General features: G+C 32.6%; 2 protein-coding genes across 5 annotated transcripts; both read left to right on the top strand.

Annotated features, from left to right (window-relative positions):
• Positions 1-6893: 6893 nt before the first annotated feature.
• Positions 6894-10218, top strand: LOC120156060 (transcription factor bHLH145-like). Of its 3 annotated transcripts, XM_039167487.1 has the most exons (5): positions 6894-7055; positions 7559-8155; positions 8390-8542; positions 8620-9192; positions 9256-10218. In XM_039167487.1, the coding sequence occupies exons 4-5, from the start codon at positions 8637-8639 to the stop codon at positions 9708-9710; spliced, it is 1011 nt and encodes a 336-aa protein (XP_039023418.1). In that variant the 5' UTR covers positions 6894-7055; positions 7559-8155; positions 8390-8542; positions 8620-8636; the 3' UTR covers positions 9711-10218. The 3 variants fall into 3 exon arrangements, with proteins under 3 accessions (XP_039023418.1, XP_039023405.1, XP_039023412.1); XM_039167474.1 differs by having other exon boundaries at positions 6895-7055; positions 8620-10217; XM_039167481.1 differs by lacking the exon at positions 6894-7055 and having other exon boundaries at positions 7558-7570; positions 7964-8155; positions 8620-10217.
• A 1258-nt stretch (positions 10219-11476) lies between these two features.
• LOC120153596 lies at positions 11477-12472 on the top strand. 2 transcript variants are annotated; one of them, XM_039165518.1, is made up of 2 exons: positions 11477-11705; positions 11880-12472. In XM_039165518.1, exons 1-2 carry the CDS (start codon positions 11572-11574, stop codon positions 12298-12300), a joined length of 555 nt encoding a protein of 184 aa, XP_039021449.1. In that variant the 5' UTR covers positions 11477-11571; the 3' UTR covers positions 12301-12472. The 2 variants fall into 2 exon arrangements, with proteins under 2 accessions (XP_039021449.1, XP_039021445.1); XM_039165514.1 differs by having other exon boundaries at positions 11491-11705; positions 11871-12472.
• Positions 12473-19840: the final 7368 nt, after the last annotated feature.

The raw sequence follows: 19840 nt of genomic DNA, 5'->3' as shown, positions 1-19840 counted from the left end.
AACTTCGCCTATCGCAACGAATTGGAATTAATCGCAACGCGAACTTCGCCTATCGCAACGATTTGGAATGAATCGCAACGCGAACTTCGACTATCGCAACAAATTTGGAATGAATCGCAACGCGAACTTCGACTATCGCGTTGCGAATCTGGAATCTGATTTGCGATACCAGAGATCGCGTTGCGAATTATCGATCGCATTGCGATTTACTTGGTCATTTTGGCAAATCCAAAAAAAGTTGATCAAAATCGTATATTACAAGACATTTTCGGTCACTGAGGTTATTTTCTCTTATATTATATGACACCTAAATTGAACTTTTATAAAATTGTATACGAAATTTTAGTTTAATTAAAATTTTTAAAGTTTTTAATATTATTATTAATGTAGTATCATTTCACATTTACATTTTATATAAATGATTATATTTGTCGTACGGATCGAACTATCTCAATGATTAAATAGATAATTATTTTCTTTAAAGGTTTCGATTTCGAATATCAACATTAACAGAAATATTTAAACATTAATTATTAAATGAAATAGAACCTTTAAAATATGTACTATCTTGTAATCATTTCATTTTTGATAAAAAAATAATATTTACATTTATCCAATATAAATAAGAATGTGTATATATTTTTTAAAATATATATAATTAAGGTTAAATTACATATGTACAATTGAGAGAAAATCAAAATTACATATATAGGTTATTTCATCAAATCAAAGTTAATGTATAATATTACACATTTGACCAAAGTTATATTTAGTTTTAATATTTTATCATTATTAAAAATATACATGTAAACTTTAATTTTGTATAATTAAATATATATATATATATATATATATATGTGTATGATTTTAATAAATAATTAGAGATAATTAGCATTTAGTAATTAGTAATTAGCAAGAAACGGGGTCTGCTAAGGCCCAAAACACAACAACAAGAAGGAAAAATAAAAATGAAATTGATTTGGTGAAATATATCTAAAAAAGTAATGATTCAAAAGCATAACCACGCAAAGGGGATGGGGGCATCCTTTTCCATGTATCACGTCAATGAAAAAGTATTGTTGTACGGAAATGTTTACGTGCGTCAATTTAATATACGAGTAAAATAAGGTATTAAACAAAACCGGTAAAAAATATTAAAAATATTTTTTTGACTGGTTCTAATTACCTATATAAATAAACACGATAAAAAAATTCGGTAAGAAAAATGATGTTTTAGGTAAATTGCTATCTAAAAAATCATTTTTTGACCGAATTTTTCACTATATTTACTTATATAGGTAATTAGAACCGATAAAAAATGATATTTTTAATCATTTTTTATCGATTTTATTATTTAAAATAATAATAAAATTAATACAATTTTATTTTAATCGTATACTAGAATGCCGTATCGGATAACTGCCCATTGTTGTACTCTCTAATGCCGCCATTTGTTTCTATATAAGAATATCACGTTCAAAGGCTGACATTTACTGACTGTCATGTGAAATAAAGAAGTAAAAAAAACCCAAAATTACTTTTTTAGAGAAAAACTTTACAAATAAGATTAGTTACAAAAATATTACGTATTTTGTAAAATGTGAGATTAAATATTATGTTTTACGAAAAACATATTTATTGTATTTATTATTATTTTATTTAAAATTAAATGATTTTATTTAAAAAAAATTGATAGGACATGTGCCTTATAAAACACGAAATTCATTAAACGTATTTTATAAAACCTAGGATAATCCTATAATTATATTTTAGGGTATTTTTTTAAATAATGCTATTTAGAATATTTCTCAAGAAAAATAATTTTTAGGGATTTTTTATACAATAATGAAGGGCACTTGCATTGGAAGTTGTTCTCCTTTTGTGGTGAAATCTTTTTAATTTTTCTGTGTAAAATTGAGCTCTATTTTTTTAAATTATTTTGTTGTTGGCCAATGATTAAGTGGTCACAATAATACATTAACTCGAGAAAAGGAACAAAGTAACACGTTGGACGAAAACGATAGTTCCATAATACACACAAAAAAATGGCCAAAATGAACCATATGTGATGCGAAACAAGGACCTTGGCTATCGATACTAATGTAATGTAGTCTAATCAATTCAAGCATATATAACTTATTTATAACATATATTATTAATAATTTGTAAAAGAAAAATAAATAATAAAATATCAATATATAAATAAGATACGTACAAATGATGAGATTCAATATGATTTTTACCTTATTTATCTTAATAGATGATAGAAATAATTATTTCACTATAAACGTAGAAAAAAAATAATACAAAATATATTATATCACACACACATACCAGAATCTGGTAAAATCATTTATATTATCGAATATTGGTCATTAATAAACTTAATTTATATGATTTTTTGTTTAAAATAAATATTTAATTATTAAATAAATTTAATTATCAGATAATTTATAATAATTAAAAATATAATAAAATTTAATTTAATATATATATTTATTAAACTTTATAAAAGCGATCTGTTTTTTAATTAAATTATACTTGTATTTGTTGAAAATTAAACATAATGATATTTGTATGTGTGAGTTTTTTCCAATAAAATCAAGTGTATCAAAACCAAATCATTATCTGGATGTGGGTAATGATAAAATCACTGAGAAGTGCGCCGACACCAACAATCACCACACGGCCTACAACTGTGCTGCCTTCATCAGGGTTCACTAACATCTTGCGTGCGCTCCTCACGCACGCACTTATCAAACCTTTCATCATTTTCCTTTTAAATTTTCTTCCTTTCAATTTTTTTATAAATAAAATTCATTAACTGAATTCAATATTTAAAAGGTATCTCTTTTTGAAAAATTAAATTTAAATAATCATGTTTGTAAAATATATATTATTTTAATAAATATTATATTATAGTCATCGAGAGTATCTAAAAAATGTTTTTATAAAGGTTTAATATTTAAATAAGTATTCAAATTATGTATTTTTTTTTGTCAAATAAGTGCCTACGGTTTCTTTTAACATATTCATGTGCCTAACGTTACAAATATTATTCTTTTAGGTGCACATGTCATCAACGCCTTTAGTTTTTTCCGTTAAGTGACACATGTCAATACTTGGTAATTTTAATTTTTTTATAAAAAATTATTATGTTTATAAAAAACCCTAACTTTTATTATATTATAAAACAACCACAAAATACTTAATGCCTTATCCGGCCATCACCACCGTCGCCGACGTAGTCTTTGATATCATCCTAGTTGTAAGTCGTTGTAGTTATTGCTGATTCACCGTCAAAATCGCGTGTGATCACGATTTTTATCTTAGGGTTCGTTAGATTTAAAAAATTGATTTGTGGTCGATTGATCGCCAATCGGTCACGATTTCATAGGGGTTATGGTTACCGGGGGAGGTCGGGTCGAGTTTCTTCGACGGTAAAAAGTGGCGATTGACGTGAGTTTAGGGGTTGAAATGAATTTTTTTCAAAGTTTAGGGATTATTTCAAAATTTATGTTTTTCTTTTCTAAAAATATATAATTTTTTTTTAAATTTTATATATAATTTTAAAATTATCAGGTGTTGACACGTGTCACTTAACGGAGAAAACTAACAGCGTTAACGACCTGGGTACATAAAAGGGTAATGTTTATAACGTTAGACACTCAGATGAGCCAAAAAATACTGTAGGCACTTATTTGGTACAAAATAGATAGTTAGGGCACTTATTTGGGAATTAAGCCTTTTATAAATAAAAAAACATTTTTTCTTTTTGCGTTTCAAGGATGTTTTTATAATATTAAGGTTTTAATATACAAAAGGTGTCCAATGTATGTCTATTTTTTTAGTTTAGTGCCTAAGGTTTTTTCGTTCCAGTTTGGTATCTAACGTTACATTTCATAACTCAGAATGAGTCACGCAGTGACGGACCGTTAATATTCGCCATTAACCCATTAAAAATGTCACGTGGCTTATTTTTTAATATTAAAAAAATGATATTTGCAAATAAAAACAAATAAAAAATAAATGTTATAATTTTTTTACCGTTTAACCCATTAAAAATTTCCCCCTTCTCTTCACTCTCTTCCCCCAAAATCAATTCTTGGAATCTCCTTCTCCACCCTTTTTCTAAAAGTAAATTGAAGATGTCAAGTGGAAGTTCAAGGCCTCGTTATGGTTCTAGGGTCGTGGTATGTTATTGTGGAATGAAATATCCCATTTGCATTTCGAATAAGCCACGGAGTAAAGGGAATTTTTTTTGGGTGTTGTCAAGTGAAAGAGGTATGTTTTGATTTTATAAGAAATTTTGAGAGTTTGCTAACTTATTAGCCTAATTATTTTTTGTATACCGCAGAATCGATGTAATTTTTTTCAGTGGGTAGACAATGAAGAAGACAATGGATGTATTGATGAAGATTTAAAATTTCAATTGGAGTTGTTGATGACCGAAAATAAGAAATTGAAAAATGAAAACCAACAATTGAAGGAAATTGTAAAATCATATAAAGAAAAATGTGCAAAGAGGATGACAAATACTTTGTTCTATAAGATAGCATTATTTACTTCTTGGATAGTGTACTTCATGGTGAAATTTGGTCTTTAGATGAAGGATGATATGACAATTGTTACGTGAAAAGAGCAGTCCTCAATGCATTCACATAATCATACAATTTACTACATTCACATAATCATACAATTTACTACATTCATGCTCAACACTACCCCTAATTTAGTTCATTGGCCACATCCTAGCTCTCATGCAACATTGTTTGTTCAACTCCACATGTAACTCCCCTCTACCAAGCTTGATCATCTCTCTCAGTTTCAAATTAGAAACAATCCTAAGCTTCCCAAGAAAATGTTTTCCTATAAACTTAAAATTAGCTTTTTGATTCTTAAATGTCATAGAACACTGGTGTTCAATTACTAGAGTTTTAACTGTAAAAAAAATCATCCCAAGAGACATATATAAAAAATGGACACCCTTAAGTCTTACAAACTGCCCTAATTTTTTTCTTTTCTATTTTTTAAATACTTAAAATCAAACCTATGAGCTATTGCATAAGCAGACAAAGCATCCTTTAACTGTTTGTGATTTTCAAAAATATTCCTAGTTCAAATCTAGGTTCAACATTTGAAGGATCGTAAAACAGCTTACCAATCTTCTTAGATACAAAATCTCCATCTGAATCAGTCTCATAACTCCCAACATCTGAAGAATGTAGGTAAACAATATCATCCTCACTGTTTTCACCAAGTAAATCTGCCTCATTTTCTTCTGTTGAGCCCAAACCAGTTCTTCTGTTTTGACCAGGTAAATCTGCCTCGTTTACTTTTGCTGAGCCCAAACCAGTACCTTCTTCATCATGATCTGCTACACCCAAATCAACATTTCCAGAATCTTCATTAACCTCCCGATTACCTTTATTAACAACAACTTCTAAGTTTGATGCAGTGAGAGTGCTATTTTTTATATTCATTTTCACTAATTTAAAGTTGTTTCTGATGGAGTTTATCTCATCATCATCATCATCAGATAAGAGATAATATCCACCTAACTCTTCACTCTCCTCTTGGGTATCATAACTTAAGTCATCACTTTCTTCATCTAACAATCTATCAATGCCAACAGGCCCACTGCCAGCATTTTCACTACTGCCAATATTTTCACTACCCTCAATATCAATTACCTGCTAATATTTCCATATCAGTACTGCTTTTAACATTTAATAAATAGAATCATTTAATAGAATACTAACATTTTCTGGTCAAACTAATATTTAACAAACAAAATCAAATAACCACAAGTTCATATAATTCCAATATTCATTATATCTGTCACTAACCAAATAACCAATATGCATTATATCTGTCACAATATTTTAACAGCTAATAAACATGTTATGGTCAAACTTAAATTATTCTTTAACACAGCACAAGACCTGCAACTAATTTAAATATTGTGCTTTGACAACATGTTATGCCTTCAACCTGAGACCAATTAATTTTATATTTGCCTCCATTGTGTTACAGAATTAAAGAATATTGGTCCTATAGAAGACCTGCTACTACTTTAATCAAATATTTTACTATTTTCAAAAAATAAATCTGTAGAAAAAGACAAAAAAAATTACCTTTGTTGGTCCTGTAGAAGACTTGCTTCAACTTTAAGTATCCTTCAAAAGTCACACTGTAAAAATCAAAATAATTTACCTAATGTTAAAATCCAAAGAATCCATGGAAACTTACTATTAAAATAAAAATTCACGTTTTTTTGTTGTTGAGAAATTACTCATATATTCAAAAGCCTAACGCTTCTGTATGGTTTACCTATTTCAAAGTTCATCTACTTTGTAAACATTATGATAATCCTAAATCCTTTTTATAATGAAAGCAACAAAGTTATCTAAAACTTATCTAAAATCATGAAAACACACTTACAGTTACCAGTTGAGCTTCAGGAAGTAGAACTGTAAATTACAAAAACCAAGTAAAATCATAGTTGGAGGGAAGGCATTTACTAGTAGTAGCACTGGCTTTAATAAATTACAACAACCAAACAAAATCACAATAAGCTTCGATGTCGATCCCTTTAGAAAAGATTTAGGGTAAAATCAATTTGGGGGAAGAGAGTGAAGAAGAATGGCGAAAATTTTTAATGGGTTAAACGGTAAAAAAATTATAACGCTTGTTTTTAATTTACTTTTATTTGCAAATATCATTTTTTAATTAAAAAATAAGTCACGTAATATTTTAAATGAGTCAACGTCGAATATTAATGATTTGTGACGGCATGACGGAATGTACCGTTACGTTTTGTATATTAAAGCCTAATATTAACAATGTTAGCTTCTGTGTACTCTTAAATTGCAACCCTTTTGACTATATGTAATGATTCTCATTTTATTTTATTTCTCACTGCCGAAAAGGAAATAAACAAAGCTTCAGACTTGAATCTCTGTCAAGCTTAAAGATTGGAGCAATTTGGAGTTGGGGTTTCTTTTTGTTTTGTTGATTTAGGATTTGGGCTTCTTCTCCTTTGTTCTCTTATTGTAAGTTTTTTTCCCAGTTTATTTGATGGTTTTCATTTGCAAATCTTGCTTCAATCTGCTTAGATTTATTGGTTTTTGTGACAAATCTTTAATTTTCTTGCTGGGTTTTTTAGCTCATTTATTTTTTTCAGCTATTTTTTTTTCTGTAGTTAAGAGTGTACTTCATAGTATTCTTATTAACTTTTGCTAAATTGTTTTATCTAATTTCTCTTTATAAGTTTGATGTATTTGGTTATTGAGAAAACAAATTTTGATGAAAACCAAAACATAATAGAAAACTCAAAACAGATGTAATGCAAAAGGTTTCAGAACTTTATATCTTCATCTCAACAATAACATTAAATAAGAAAACGGGCTCTTCGACTGGCTACATAATGACATAACTTAAAATATCATACCCTTGTTCTTCAATTTTGTTTTTCATTGATTAATAGACTTGCTTTTAGTGAGAAAAAATATTATGTATGTGATGCTGAAAATAACAAATCTGTTGGCAATTGCAGGTTTTGGAGTAGGTTGTTTTGTGGTGGTATTACAAAGAAAGGTGAACGTGGCTATTTACTGGGAAATAGGAACATCATGCGGTGGTGGTTAAGTGTTTCTGTTGATGTGTTTCCAAAAGTTATCTCCTTGAACTTGTATTGCAGAGTGATTCTGTAATTTGCAAATTCTAGAACATTTTCATTTTTTGGTAGTCTTATCATTCTATATCTTCCATTGGATCCACTTATTTTATTGTTGTCCGATGTTATGTCCGTCGGATTAGTTGAATAGCTTCAATCCCATCTCTGAAATTTATAAGAGCTTTGATTTTGGTAGGCAGATTAGTAGTAGTTCAATCCAGAGTTTAGATTTTGTTGGCATATTAGTTGTAGTTTTATTTCCTTTCATTCTATTTAACATAATAGGGGTTTCGAATACATCATTGTCGGGAAGATCCTTGTTTTTGTGCCATATTGAAGGTTTGGGACGTAGTTATGGTGTGCCAAGCTGCAAGCCAAACACGATTCCGGGCATTGAAGTATGAAAACGGTATTTTGGGGACTGCAGTCATTGTGGTTAGAGTTATAGCATGCTTTCAACCTCTTCAGGATTGCCAGGTTTGTTTACCTTCTGTTAACTGTGACTTCGATCTGATGCTGTTTTTACTAGCCTTTATGATAGAACTAGATGCCCTTATGCCTGATGATGTTGGATTTCATTGGTTTATATATCTTTTCGTAGTACATGTGATACCTTGTTCTTTTTGTTTTTTGTCATTGATGATTGAATAAGAAAGTTTGTGCAAAGCCTTGACTGGATTTCCTTTCTTGAGGGTCTTTTTTTTCTGCCAGGCTGAATATTTCCGTCATTTGCTTAAGCCTGTTACGTAGATTCCTTCCACATTTTCCGCATTCAAGTTAAGTTGGAGTTCTAGTTTTCCCCATTGTGTTTGAGAGAGACTGCGAATAAACTGCTATTTCTACTGCTACAGCATTCAACTTCTGGTAAGTATTAAAGAGTACTTTGTTTTTTGAATCTCTATTGGAACATTGTTTTCGAGTTGACTCGGTTGTTTTCCTAGGTGATTGTTTTGGTTGGATGGGAGAAGACTGTGGATCTCAGTTTCCTCAGAGGCAAGTTGATTGTCAATCACACAACTTGAATTCTTTGGCTGCTCCACATCCTTTGGGGCAGCAAAGAACCAATACTGAATTCATGAACTTCGACACTAATATGGTCTCCACCACTAGGACTTTTCCGGTTTATGCTAATACCGAATTACCTCAGTTTCAGGTTGGCCAAGATAACGAAAATCGTGGCCGGTTTTACTGTTTACCCCACTTCCGTCAGGTCTTTGTGCCTGGTTCAAACTCTTCCTTGAAAGTACAACTCCCGGTAAACCCTTGTGAAAATCAAACGGAAAACATTACCCCCAAGGTAGGGTCTGAGTGTGCTCAGAAGAGATTCCTTGTTTTTGATCGATCTGGTGGTCGAACAGTGGTTTTTAGTTCTGTGTTTGGAACTCCTATTAAAATCCCGACTTCTTTGGGTTCAAAGATCCCTTCGTGTAACTTTAGCTGGAATGATCCTATAGCTAAAGTAAAACCGAATGTTCAGTCTGGACCAATATCAATAGATGCATTTGATGACAATTGTACTGATGTGAAAAGTGAAATGCATGAGGACACTGGCGAACTGAATGCGTTGCTTTATTCAGATGATTGTGATGATACTGATGATGATGAAGAAGTTGCGAGCACAGATCATTCTCCTAGTACAATGACGGCTCACTATGAGCAACTTGTGGGAGGCACTGAAGATTTCGTTAGAACTACCGGACTAACGAAAAAACGAAAACTGCTTGGTGACAATAATGATTATTTCCCATTGCCTTTGGACCCTGCTGTTTCAGCTAATCCTATACATTCAGATTACCAGGATGATGCTGATTCCAGCTGTGTCAATGGTTGGAAACCTGCATCTTATGATGTGTACACATCCTCAGGGAGAAAGAAAATGAGAAAGGATAAAATTTGTGACACTGTAAGTGTTTTACGAAGCATAATTCCAGATGGAGAGGGAAAGGATGCCATTTTGGTTCTTGAAGAAGCTATTGATTACCTGAAGTCCTTGAAACTCAAAGCCAAATCTTTGGGATTTCGTGCTGCATGAGTTGCTGTTATTATTTTACCCATTATTAATGATATGCGTCGAATAAATGAAGTGTGATGGTTGTCTTCCAATAAAGGAGCTGAAATTGTGGAGCAGAGTGGAGAATGAGCTTGAAACCCTCCTCTTCGGTGTGTGTGTTTTCTTCAATGATTCGAGGCGGAAACCTGTAACTTCGGCCTGAATTCTCTTTTGTTTTACAGTGGAAGTAGCAATAGTTCTGGAGGGATCATCACAAAGGAGACCAGTGCTTGCCCTGTTCTCGTTAATCATTATGGTATTGCTGTTATGATTGCGACGTGCTGAGTTCCGTTTCTTTTGCTGTAGAAAATTGATAAAGCGAACATGGTTCGTCCCATTTTATAATGCAGCAATGTGCTGGAAGTATCTAGTGTCTCCGATCAGCTCGTGCTTTATGAATCTGTGTTGCCTTTTTTATTGTTTTTATGGATGGTGTGTTTTCTTTGTTGAACCGTGTGATTGTAGTGCTTTGAATGGTGTTGGCTGGACTGAATGTGATTATGTATTGATTACTCAGTGTTTAAGGTTTTTCGAAATACTAAACACCTTTTTAAAAAAGTTTATTTTGCAAAATAAGATGAAAATGAAAACGCCGAAAAATCCAACTGTTTGAAAGAGCTGGTTGCAAAATAAAATGTTAAATGATATATTTGACCTTATTTTTTTTCCATAATTACATCTTTACCATAAAACCTAATATAATGAAATAGTCTTCATCTTAATACACTTAAGCTGAAATTTTATTTTATTATTCTATTTTTTAGTTGTAAATTCTCAAATATATTTTAGTTAAGAAAATATAGTAAAACATGAAAGTAAAAAATGTAGTGTTGATATTTTAAACAAAATTAATAGTATGTATCAATCTCACAAGATTAATATTTGTAAATATTAAATTTTAAAAAATATATTCAAAATTTTCAAAAATATTCACTAATTTTCTTAAGGAATTTTTAATTCATTGTTAAAAACATTTTGTCCGAATAATTTCATCTCAATAAAGACTAAAGTATTATAAAACATATATGTATTTAACAACTAAATGTATCATACCCTTATTTGTCATTTTACCCATATCAACTATCAGTTAAATTTTACCAAACACTTCTATATAAACAATTAATCAAATCAATTTCTCAAATCAGCTAATCAAATTAATTGGTCAAATTAGCTACTAGAATCAGCTACCGACTATCAACTATCAGTTGTTTGCCAAACACCCCATTATTTCTGAAAAAATCTATTGATTAATATATTATAACATGAAAAATCTATTGATTAATATATTATAACATGAGGGATCATTTTTTTCTTCTAAACATTTCGTCGAACAATTTTTAGTTTTACACGTTTTAAGGTATGGATGAATGCAAACTGAAATTTTTTTTTCTAGTAAATATATTCTCGTTTCATAATATTAATCTCAACCATTTAAAAAAACAAACATAAAATTAAAAACTTTTACTTAATATAAACATATTCTACCTCCCTATATAAATTTATTGATTGCATATAAAATATATATAATATATATTCAAAAAAGATTATTTATATGTAAGGGTTCACATTTTACATTAGTTGAATGTATTTTAATATGCTAAAACATATGATATACCCTAATTGAAAAATATGTAAAAGCAAATCAATTAACGTGTTTGTGTACATATACACGTATACGATATTAGTATATTACTTTTCACACACGGAAAATGATATCCAACATATATATATTCATTAATGCATTATTGCAATAAAACTCCATTGAAACATGGTTTCATGTGATGCTCTTTCCTACTCTTATCGTCTTCTTCTCCCTCTCCCTTCCTCTTGAAAGAAAAAAAAAATGGCAGAAAACAAGCAAGATATCATATCGATCTCACAACAATCAAGCCTTCTCGAGTGTTGCATGTGTGGTGATTCTGGTTTAACTCGGGAGCTTTTTCAATGCAAAATTTGCCATTTCAGATCTCAGCACAGGTACAAAACATAATGAATCATTCATTTGACTTTGTTTTTTTTATTTGATCTATTGTAATTTTAGATGATTATATATTTTATATGTATTTTATGTTGTTTTATTCAGTTAAAATCTTATGAATTCGACTTTTTTAATACTATTGAGTTTCGTTCCATTTATGTCAGATACTGCAGCAATCTGTATCCGAAAGCCGAGTTTTACAGAGTTTGTAATTGGTGTTTGGATCAAAAGGAGGATTCGAAGGATCAGAGGTCTCAGAATTCTTCGAACTCTTCAGCAACATGGAAAGACAAGATCGAGGAAGACGATAGCAATAAGAAGAACAAGAAGAACAAGAAGAAGACCGAGAATGATAACAATCATGGAGGGATGAAAGGCGGCGGCCAAAGAAGCAAGGATTTAAGGCTGCGGGTGACGAAAAGGTCGCCGTCACCGGAGAAATCGCCACGAAGAAGGATAATAAGCAATGCTCGGCTAGAAGAAAAGCTTAGGAGAACAAAATCGGAAGAGAGATCAAACGGTGGGTTCATTACAAGACATGTGTTCAGAAACAAGGTAAGAAGATACAAGCTTTTGGACGAGGTTTCGAGTTAATTCACAAGTTCGGATGATGCTCATCCCAAAAATGAACTTTCTATGATCGTAATGGCTTTGTTTTGTTTGTGGGGGAATCTGGTCCCAGAGGAACTTGGTTTATGTATTCGTACGCAATCTGTTTTACTTTCCTTCGTTCCAAACAGAAAAGAAAATAGTTTATGTTTTCCCATGTCTTGCATGCATTAGTCATCAAGGGAAACTTCCTTGAAAAAGCTATGGCATTTGACAGCAAATTGTCGCTAGACGCTTCTATTCATATAAAATCAAAATTTTAAAAATATCAATTTTTTGTTATTTATTTTGATATTTTTTAATTAGATTTAACTAAAAAGCATAGACCAACACGTTTTATTTTAGTATAATAAAAATACAAACTTGGAAAGTAGTGAAACTTAGGTGAATGGCTAGTCTAGACACATTGTGAAATATCTGATCAGATTCCATTATATGTTTTTCTGTGGTCGAAATATTTTGGAAATAAAATATGGGATTATAGAATCTTTAATCAATACTCATGTAGATATGTAGTATATGAAAGGGAAAATATAATAAATATATTATTTATAGCGATAAATAGGGTCGCTCAAATGGGTTGTTAACGTGTATTTTACCTACTAACCATTAATGGATCTTATAGAAATTTTAATTTTTCTTACATTTTAGGTTTATTTTGTATTGATTATTTAATTCTTTTATATAATGTTTTAACTATTTAAATTATACCATATTCTTAAATTAAAAGATTTTAAGAATTTGAAAATGAATAATCTTATATTTTTTATATATTACACTGATAATAATATCTATATAATTAAATCCTAACAAAGATGTAATTATAAATCAGCAACACCAGCTATTTCTCCTAGGATTCTTAACGGTTGGGTACCTTACATTTGTTTTATGAGGTTAACATAAAGGAGGAGTAGGCGAGGACGATAGCGAGCTTTTAGACTACAATGTACATATGTTGAGATCCAATCAAATTTAGGTTGGCTTTTTAATAAATGAACCCTTTTTTATGGATTATAAAGTTGAGATCCACCTGGTTAACAAGGAAGCTGGCAGTCCCGGAGAGGATTCGAACTTTTCTTTAGCTAGTTACTCATGATAAGCTTCTCTCAAATGTAAACCGGTGTAAGCGGGGGATCGCTCGAGATCCTTCCTGTTCCATATGTGGAGCTGCTGAGGAGACGACGATTCACATTCTCAGGGACTGCCCCTGGACCAAGTCACTTTGGATAGTTGTGGTCCTCCTGCCCGTCTTTTCTCCTTTCAGCTCCATGACTGGTTAGTGGCCAATCCGTCTTCTTCTTCCTCACTTCAGTATGTTGGTTTTTGCATACCTTGGAAAATAGCTTTCTCTTCCTTGCTTTGGTGTATTTGGAAGCGGCGAAACAATTGGGTTTTCTAAAATAGCCAGAAGACTCTTACTTCTTGGCTTCATCAAAGTCTCTCTTGGGCAAACATTTATAATTCGGGTGCTTCTGCTGTCTGTGGTCGATCTACTACTACTGAAATCATTTAGGAACATCCTCCTCTGAGCTCCATTTGCCTCAACACGATGGCTCGGTGAGCCACTCTAATCATAGCTCCTCGGATGGTATCTTGAGTAGTCATGACGGAAGCTTCATTGCCGGTTTTGCTCATAACTTGCGTATCTCTTGGATCATCAATTCTGAGTTATGGGGTGTTCTTGATGACCTTAATCTTGCTTGGTATAGGGGCTTTCGTAACCTTATTGTTCAGGCGGATAGTGCGGATGCCTTTGACCTCCTTTCTTCGGCTTCCAATTCTAGTCCTCTCACTTTATAGACACAATGAATGATAACAGCTTCAAGCACACCAATTGATTAGTTCTTAATTGCTTCATTAAACCTAGAAAGGAGAGAAAACGACACCAGAGAAAACATAAGAAGTGAAACAGCAGAGGAAAATTAGGTTAACGAGATGAAGAAGAGAGTGTAGGCTATTAGATGATTTAGCCTTCAAGCATGGTTTTCAGAATCAGACCGGTTAGCGAACCGGTCATGCTACCGGTTCACTGGTTCAACCGGTCGAATTGGTCCGATCGGTCAGAAGAACCGGACGACGTCATAATTATTTAAAAAATTAAATAAAAATACCAAAAATATTTAATAAAAAATAATTTTTTATATCTAAGTCATATTCAAAGCAAGTCATAACATATATATAAGTTAAAACCCATAAAATCAAGTGAAACAAAATGATTCAAATTAACTACAACATAATATTTAAGGTAAAACATATTAAATAATAAATATAATTATATAACTATAATTAAAAAATAAATTTGGGGCTAAAAAAATCATAACAAAATAATATTGTTTGGTTTAATTTTTTTAAAAAAACAATCCCACATGGCTAAGAAATATAGAAGAGCATCCCAAAAGTCTAAAGAGTAAAAATATGATAACAAAACAATCTCACATTGCTAAGAAACATAGAAGAGCATCACAACTAACTTCTATAAATAATAGAGGTAATTTGGCATTCAAAATCATGGAGCCTTTTGGTGAGCATTGAGTGAACTATTCTTTCACTTCAATCAAGCTCGAATTTTAGGCTTCAATCGAGCTTCTAAATTTTTTTTGAGTTCAAGTTTCAATATTATATTTCGAGTTTGAGTTGAACTTGATAATTTTTAGCTTGTGAGTTTGAGTCGAGTTGAGCTTACTTTTAAAGTTTTTAAGTTCGAGTCGAGCTCAGCAATACTCAAGTTCAATTTGGCTCGTTTAACAAACGACGTTGTTTGGTTTAATTTTTTTTAAAAAAAAAACAAAATTTCCATTTTTTTCCGGTTTTCAGCCGGTCCGGTTCGAACGGTTCAACGGTTCTGACCGGTTCACTAGTAGCGGTTCAACCGGTTTAGATTGAACCGGACTAGACAACGATTCCCGATTGAACCGACCGGTCCGGTTCGGTTTTCAAAACATGGCCTTCAAGCCTGTGAGCCTTTTTTATATAACCCACTTTAGTCCAACAGATCAACACAAAAAGTTTGACCTGACCTGAACCATTGGGCATAACCACCTAACAAAATAACCAATTTCAGTTTCCACAAAGCCAGACGGCACAAATCACAAACAACCTATACTCAATTTTTTAACATTCTTTTCGCTTAGGAGATCATATATGATTTAAGGGTAAAACCTTCAAATTCTGAAGCAGTTTTTGAAATCGAGCTGCATGATGAGGCTTAGTGAAGACATCATCAACTTGAAACTTAGCTGGTGCATAATTCACCTCAATCAATCTGCTCTCAACCTTCTCACACACAAAGTGCACATTAAGGTCTAGCTTAATTTTCACATTCAGAATCGGGTTTTCTACAATAGCCACTGTACTCGTATTATCACATCATATGATAGGTGTTTGAGAAAGATGAACACCCATATCCTCTAAAAGTTCCTTAACTCGGTAACTTCAGAGGTTGCATCAGCCATACTCTGGTATTCCACTTCAGCTGTGGACATGACACAGACATTTGCTTCCTTGAGCTCCACAATAATAGATATTGCCCTAGATACACGCAATATCCCAAAACAAAGCGACGATCATCAGGTTCACTACCCCAATCCGCATCTATAAAGCTTGTAACAATCGAAAAATCTTTTCTTGGAGCAATCTAAAGACCAAAATCAATTGCTCCCTTCTAGTACATGAATATTATCTTAACAGCTGACCAATGTGACTCACACGTTGCCAACATAAGTTGTGCCACTTTATGCACAACAAAGGAGATGTCAGATCTGGTATGGCACATATATAAAAGTGGATAGACTACACTATGATATAATGTGGCATCAACAAGTTCACTGTTACTCTATTTACATAATTTAGGAGCAACATCCATCGAGGTATCAACCGACCTTGCAATATCCATATTGAACTTGGCAAGTAGCTCTTCTACGTACTTCTTTTGACTTAAATATATCCCAGACGACGTATAACAACTTCAATACCATGAAAGTATTGAATGAGTTAGATCTTTTAATATGAACTTAGCATTAAGCTCTTGAATGACATGCCGAACATGCTCTTATGATGAGAACTTGAAGAACTTTATGATGAAGAATGCTTCGAAGACAAAAGGCAATCAACACTTAACAAAATATAATCAAAAGAAATATGATTTATAATGGTGAATGGAGCCTCCTTTATATAGGAGAGGAGTTCCAAAGTCCTAAGTAACTAATGAATAAAATAATAATAACTATAGATAATGTTTGATTCTAATTCCTAATAAAATAATAAATCTAGTCTTAAACTATAGTGCAACTTTGTATATTAAATTATATTACAAATAATCAATAAAATATTAAAAATTTATAATATTTACAAAATCTCATATTAATCTCGTATATGAATTTCTGTATGCATTGTCTTCACTAAAATGAACGTATATTGAGTTATCTATATTTAATTAATGTGTTTCAAGTATTGTTGAAAAGCTAAAAGACAGACTGTTATATCTCCAAAAGATTTGTTGACCAAATAACACATGGATCGCATTCAAAAAATCATTGCAAGTATGCTATTATTCTGGTCTTCTTTTTTAAGGCTTGGATATGTGGATCAATTGGAAGAGTTAGCATGTAACACCCTAATCTGATACGTTCTGATGATCAGTGGACTAGAGTATTACATGGGACCACCGAAGTGGTTAACCCAAAAAAATTATCAAACATCATGTGAAAACATCCATATTTCTTCTTAACAAACAAGATCGGTGCTCCACACAGAGATATGCTCGGTCAGATGAAGCCCTTTTCTAGCAATTCTTGAATCTGGGTCTTTAACTCTTTGAGTTCTATCGGTGTTATGCGATAGGGAGCAATGGACACTAGAACTGAACCTGACAATACTTTGATGCCAAATTCTAATTCACGATTTGGTGGTAAGCTTGATAATTCTTCTGTAAACATATTGAGGAAATCTCATATTGTTCAGATATCCCAAAGTGTTGGGGCTGAGATTCTAGTATCGAACAAGTAAGATAGAAAAGCCTCAAAAACCTAATCGATCATTCGTTGAGCCCTTATAGCTGATACAATCCTTGACTGACCCGTCTTCTCACTTGTCATAACTAACTTTGTGTTGTCATCAATCCTGAGCTTGAGTTTCCTAATCTTACACTTCAAACTATTGTTATATTTGGATAACCAATTTATACCCAAGATCATATTGAATTCCCAAAATGACAATTCTATTAGGTATGCTAAGAAGGTCTGACCCTAAATCTCTACCAGACATCGCCTATGAATTTTATCTACCAAGAAGTCTAGACTTAGAAGGCTCGACACTCGAACTCCTATCACTAAATCTTATGCTAATATATATATTTCTCAAACTAGGTCATGGCAAATATAGGAATGAGTGGAACCTAGATATATCAATACGGTAATTGGAATGGAAAACACTGTGAATGTATATCATATCATATTTGTTGTATTGCACTCATCACAGATTCTCCCTGTATATTGTCTAGAGGATAGGTTTGGCTCAATTTCAACCACTAATATGGTATCCCTCAACTATACTGCCCAGACGTAGCTCCACTACCTCTTGTAGTCCCTCGAACTCTCTGCATGAATAATGTTGATCTCCGAGTCAATGCTGGAGCTACTCTTTGAGTTTTCAGGCAATCTCTGATAAAGTGGTCTAAGGAGCCATAACTGAAACAACTCTTCGATCCCTGCTAGCATGACTTTGGGTCTATCCTCCCACAGTGAACATAAACTGGATATGTGAAGATTATCTCTAAATCACTAGAATTAGCATTCGACACTCGTGTTAAATATTAATGCAAGAAGTCTCCTTCGGGGCTCAGACCTACCCCCACTATCTAAACTTTGATAAATTCTCCTCGACTACACTGCTGAAGGTCTCCATGAACCTTGATTGCCCTTAGCTCTCTAAATCGAAGTCTGTGATGATCTCGCTGGCTTAGTGGATATCCTAGTATGTCCTATGGTCTCACTAGTTTGCTTGGCCTTTTGACTCATGACTTTCTCAATAACCTTTGCTTGGCGGGATAACTCGATGAAGACCCTGAGAGGGTCAGTTGCGATGTGCAAAAGAATATCTAAATGTAAGCCCTCCTTGAATCTCTGGAAACAGTGGTCCTCTAACGAAATCAACTCCGACACATATCAGTTCACTCTAAAGAATTATCTTTCATACTCGATTACTATATGATCCCCCTGGAATAAATACAAAAATTAGTCCCCCAATTCATCTATGTGAGCCACCCCAATATATTTCTAACAAAACGTTAACTTCCTAAAAAGGCTACTTTTAAAGCCTTTTTCACTTAAGTTATTGTTTGTTTAAAAGCTCATTTTAATCATTTTAGGATCATGTAGTTGCATATAGTTGCATTTGTGGTGGTTGTACTATTTTATTTCTCAATGGTGCTGTTTGAGGGAAATGTGCAGTTTGTCTATGGTGTGCAGGGAATAGAAAGAAAAAGGATTCTTTGGGAAGTAATGCTGCGGCATCACACGTTGCTAAAGCAGATTGAAATGCCTTGGCATTTTTGGCGCAGAAAAAGACAAAAAGATATTTCTGCATAAGGACAGCTGGCACTGGACAGCTGTCTCTGCATGTGAAGGACTGTTGTAACCGCCTTCCAGAGCTGCCAATGTACCACTACCACTTGGAGGATAAGATTCATGCACAAAATGTGATTCTAGGGGTATGAGGGGTATTTTGCACCCAACAAACTCATCATCACCCCTAGATATTTTATTTATTATATATGACACCTCATGGGAGAGAGAGTGAGCACACGCATAGAGCAGAAAAATCAGATTTTTATTTTCTCTTTTTCCTTTCTTCTTCCTTGGAATATTCCTCCATTGATAAAGCTCCAAGGAGTGGCAAGCTAGGCGCCGGAAGGAGCTAGCGAGCTAGGTGGTTCGTGGTGGCCGAGAGGAGACCTCCGGTGGCGCGTCGAAGGCTTCTTCTCACTTCCCTTTTTGCTGCTATTTCTTTATATTATTTTGTGGGTTGTTGGAACGAATTTTCATGACTTTGTGTTTGGATATTTCGAACCCCACCATGAACTAACTTATTTGGTGGTGGTTGGTTGAATGGTTGTTTAAACTTTATTTTTAATGGTATATTTAAGTTTATTTTGGTTCTTTATTTGCTTTGCTTATGAATGCTTCACCATCTAGGCTTGTAAGAGGCATGGAAATGTGTTTCTGTATGAATTTCTGTATGCATTGTCTTCACTAAAATGAACGTATATTGAGTTATCTATATTTAATTAATGTGTTTCAAGTATTGTTGAAAAGCTAAAAGACAGACTGTTATATCTCCAAAAGATTTGTTGACCAAATAACACATGGATCGCATTCAAAAAATCATTGCAAGTATGCTATTATTCTGGTCTTCTTTTTTAAGGCTTGGATATGTGGATCAATTGGAAGAGTTAGCATGTAACACCCTAATCTGATACGTTCTGATGATCAGTGGACTAGAGTATTACATGGGACCACCGAAGTGGTTA

The sequence above is a fragment of the Hibiscus syriacus genome, unplaced genomic scaffold (genome assembly GCF_006381635.1).
Source record: "Hibiscus syriacus cultivar Baekdansim isolate YM2019G1 unplaced genomic scaffold, ASM638163v2 tig00002840_pilon, whole genome shotgun sequence".
Taxonomy (NCBI): Eukaryota; Viridiplantae; Streptophyta; class Magnoliopsida; order Malvales; family Malvaceae; genus Hibiscus; species Hibiscus syriacus.
The sequence above is the reverse complement of the archived record's forward strand: the minus strand, read 5'-3'. Positions and strand labels throughout refer to the sequence as shown.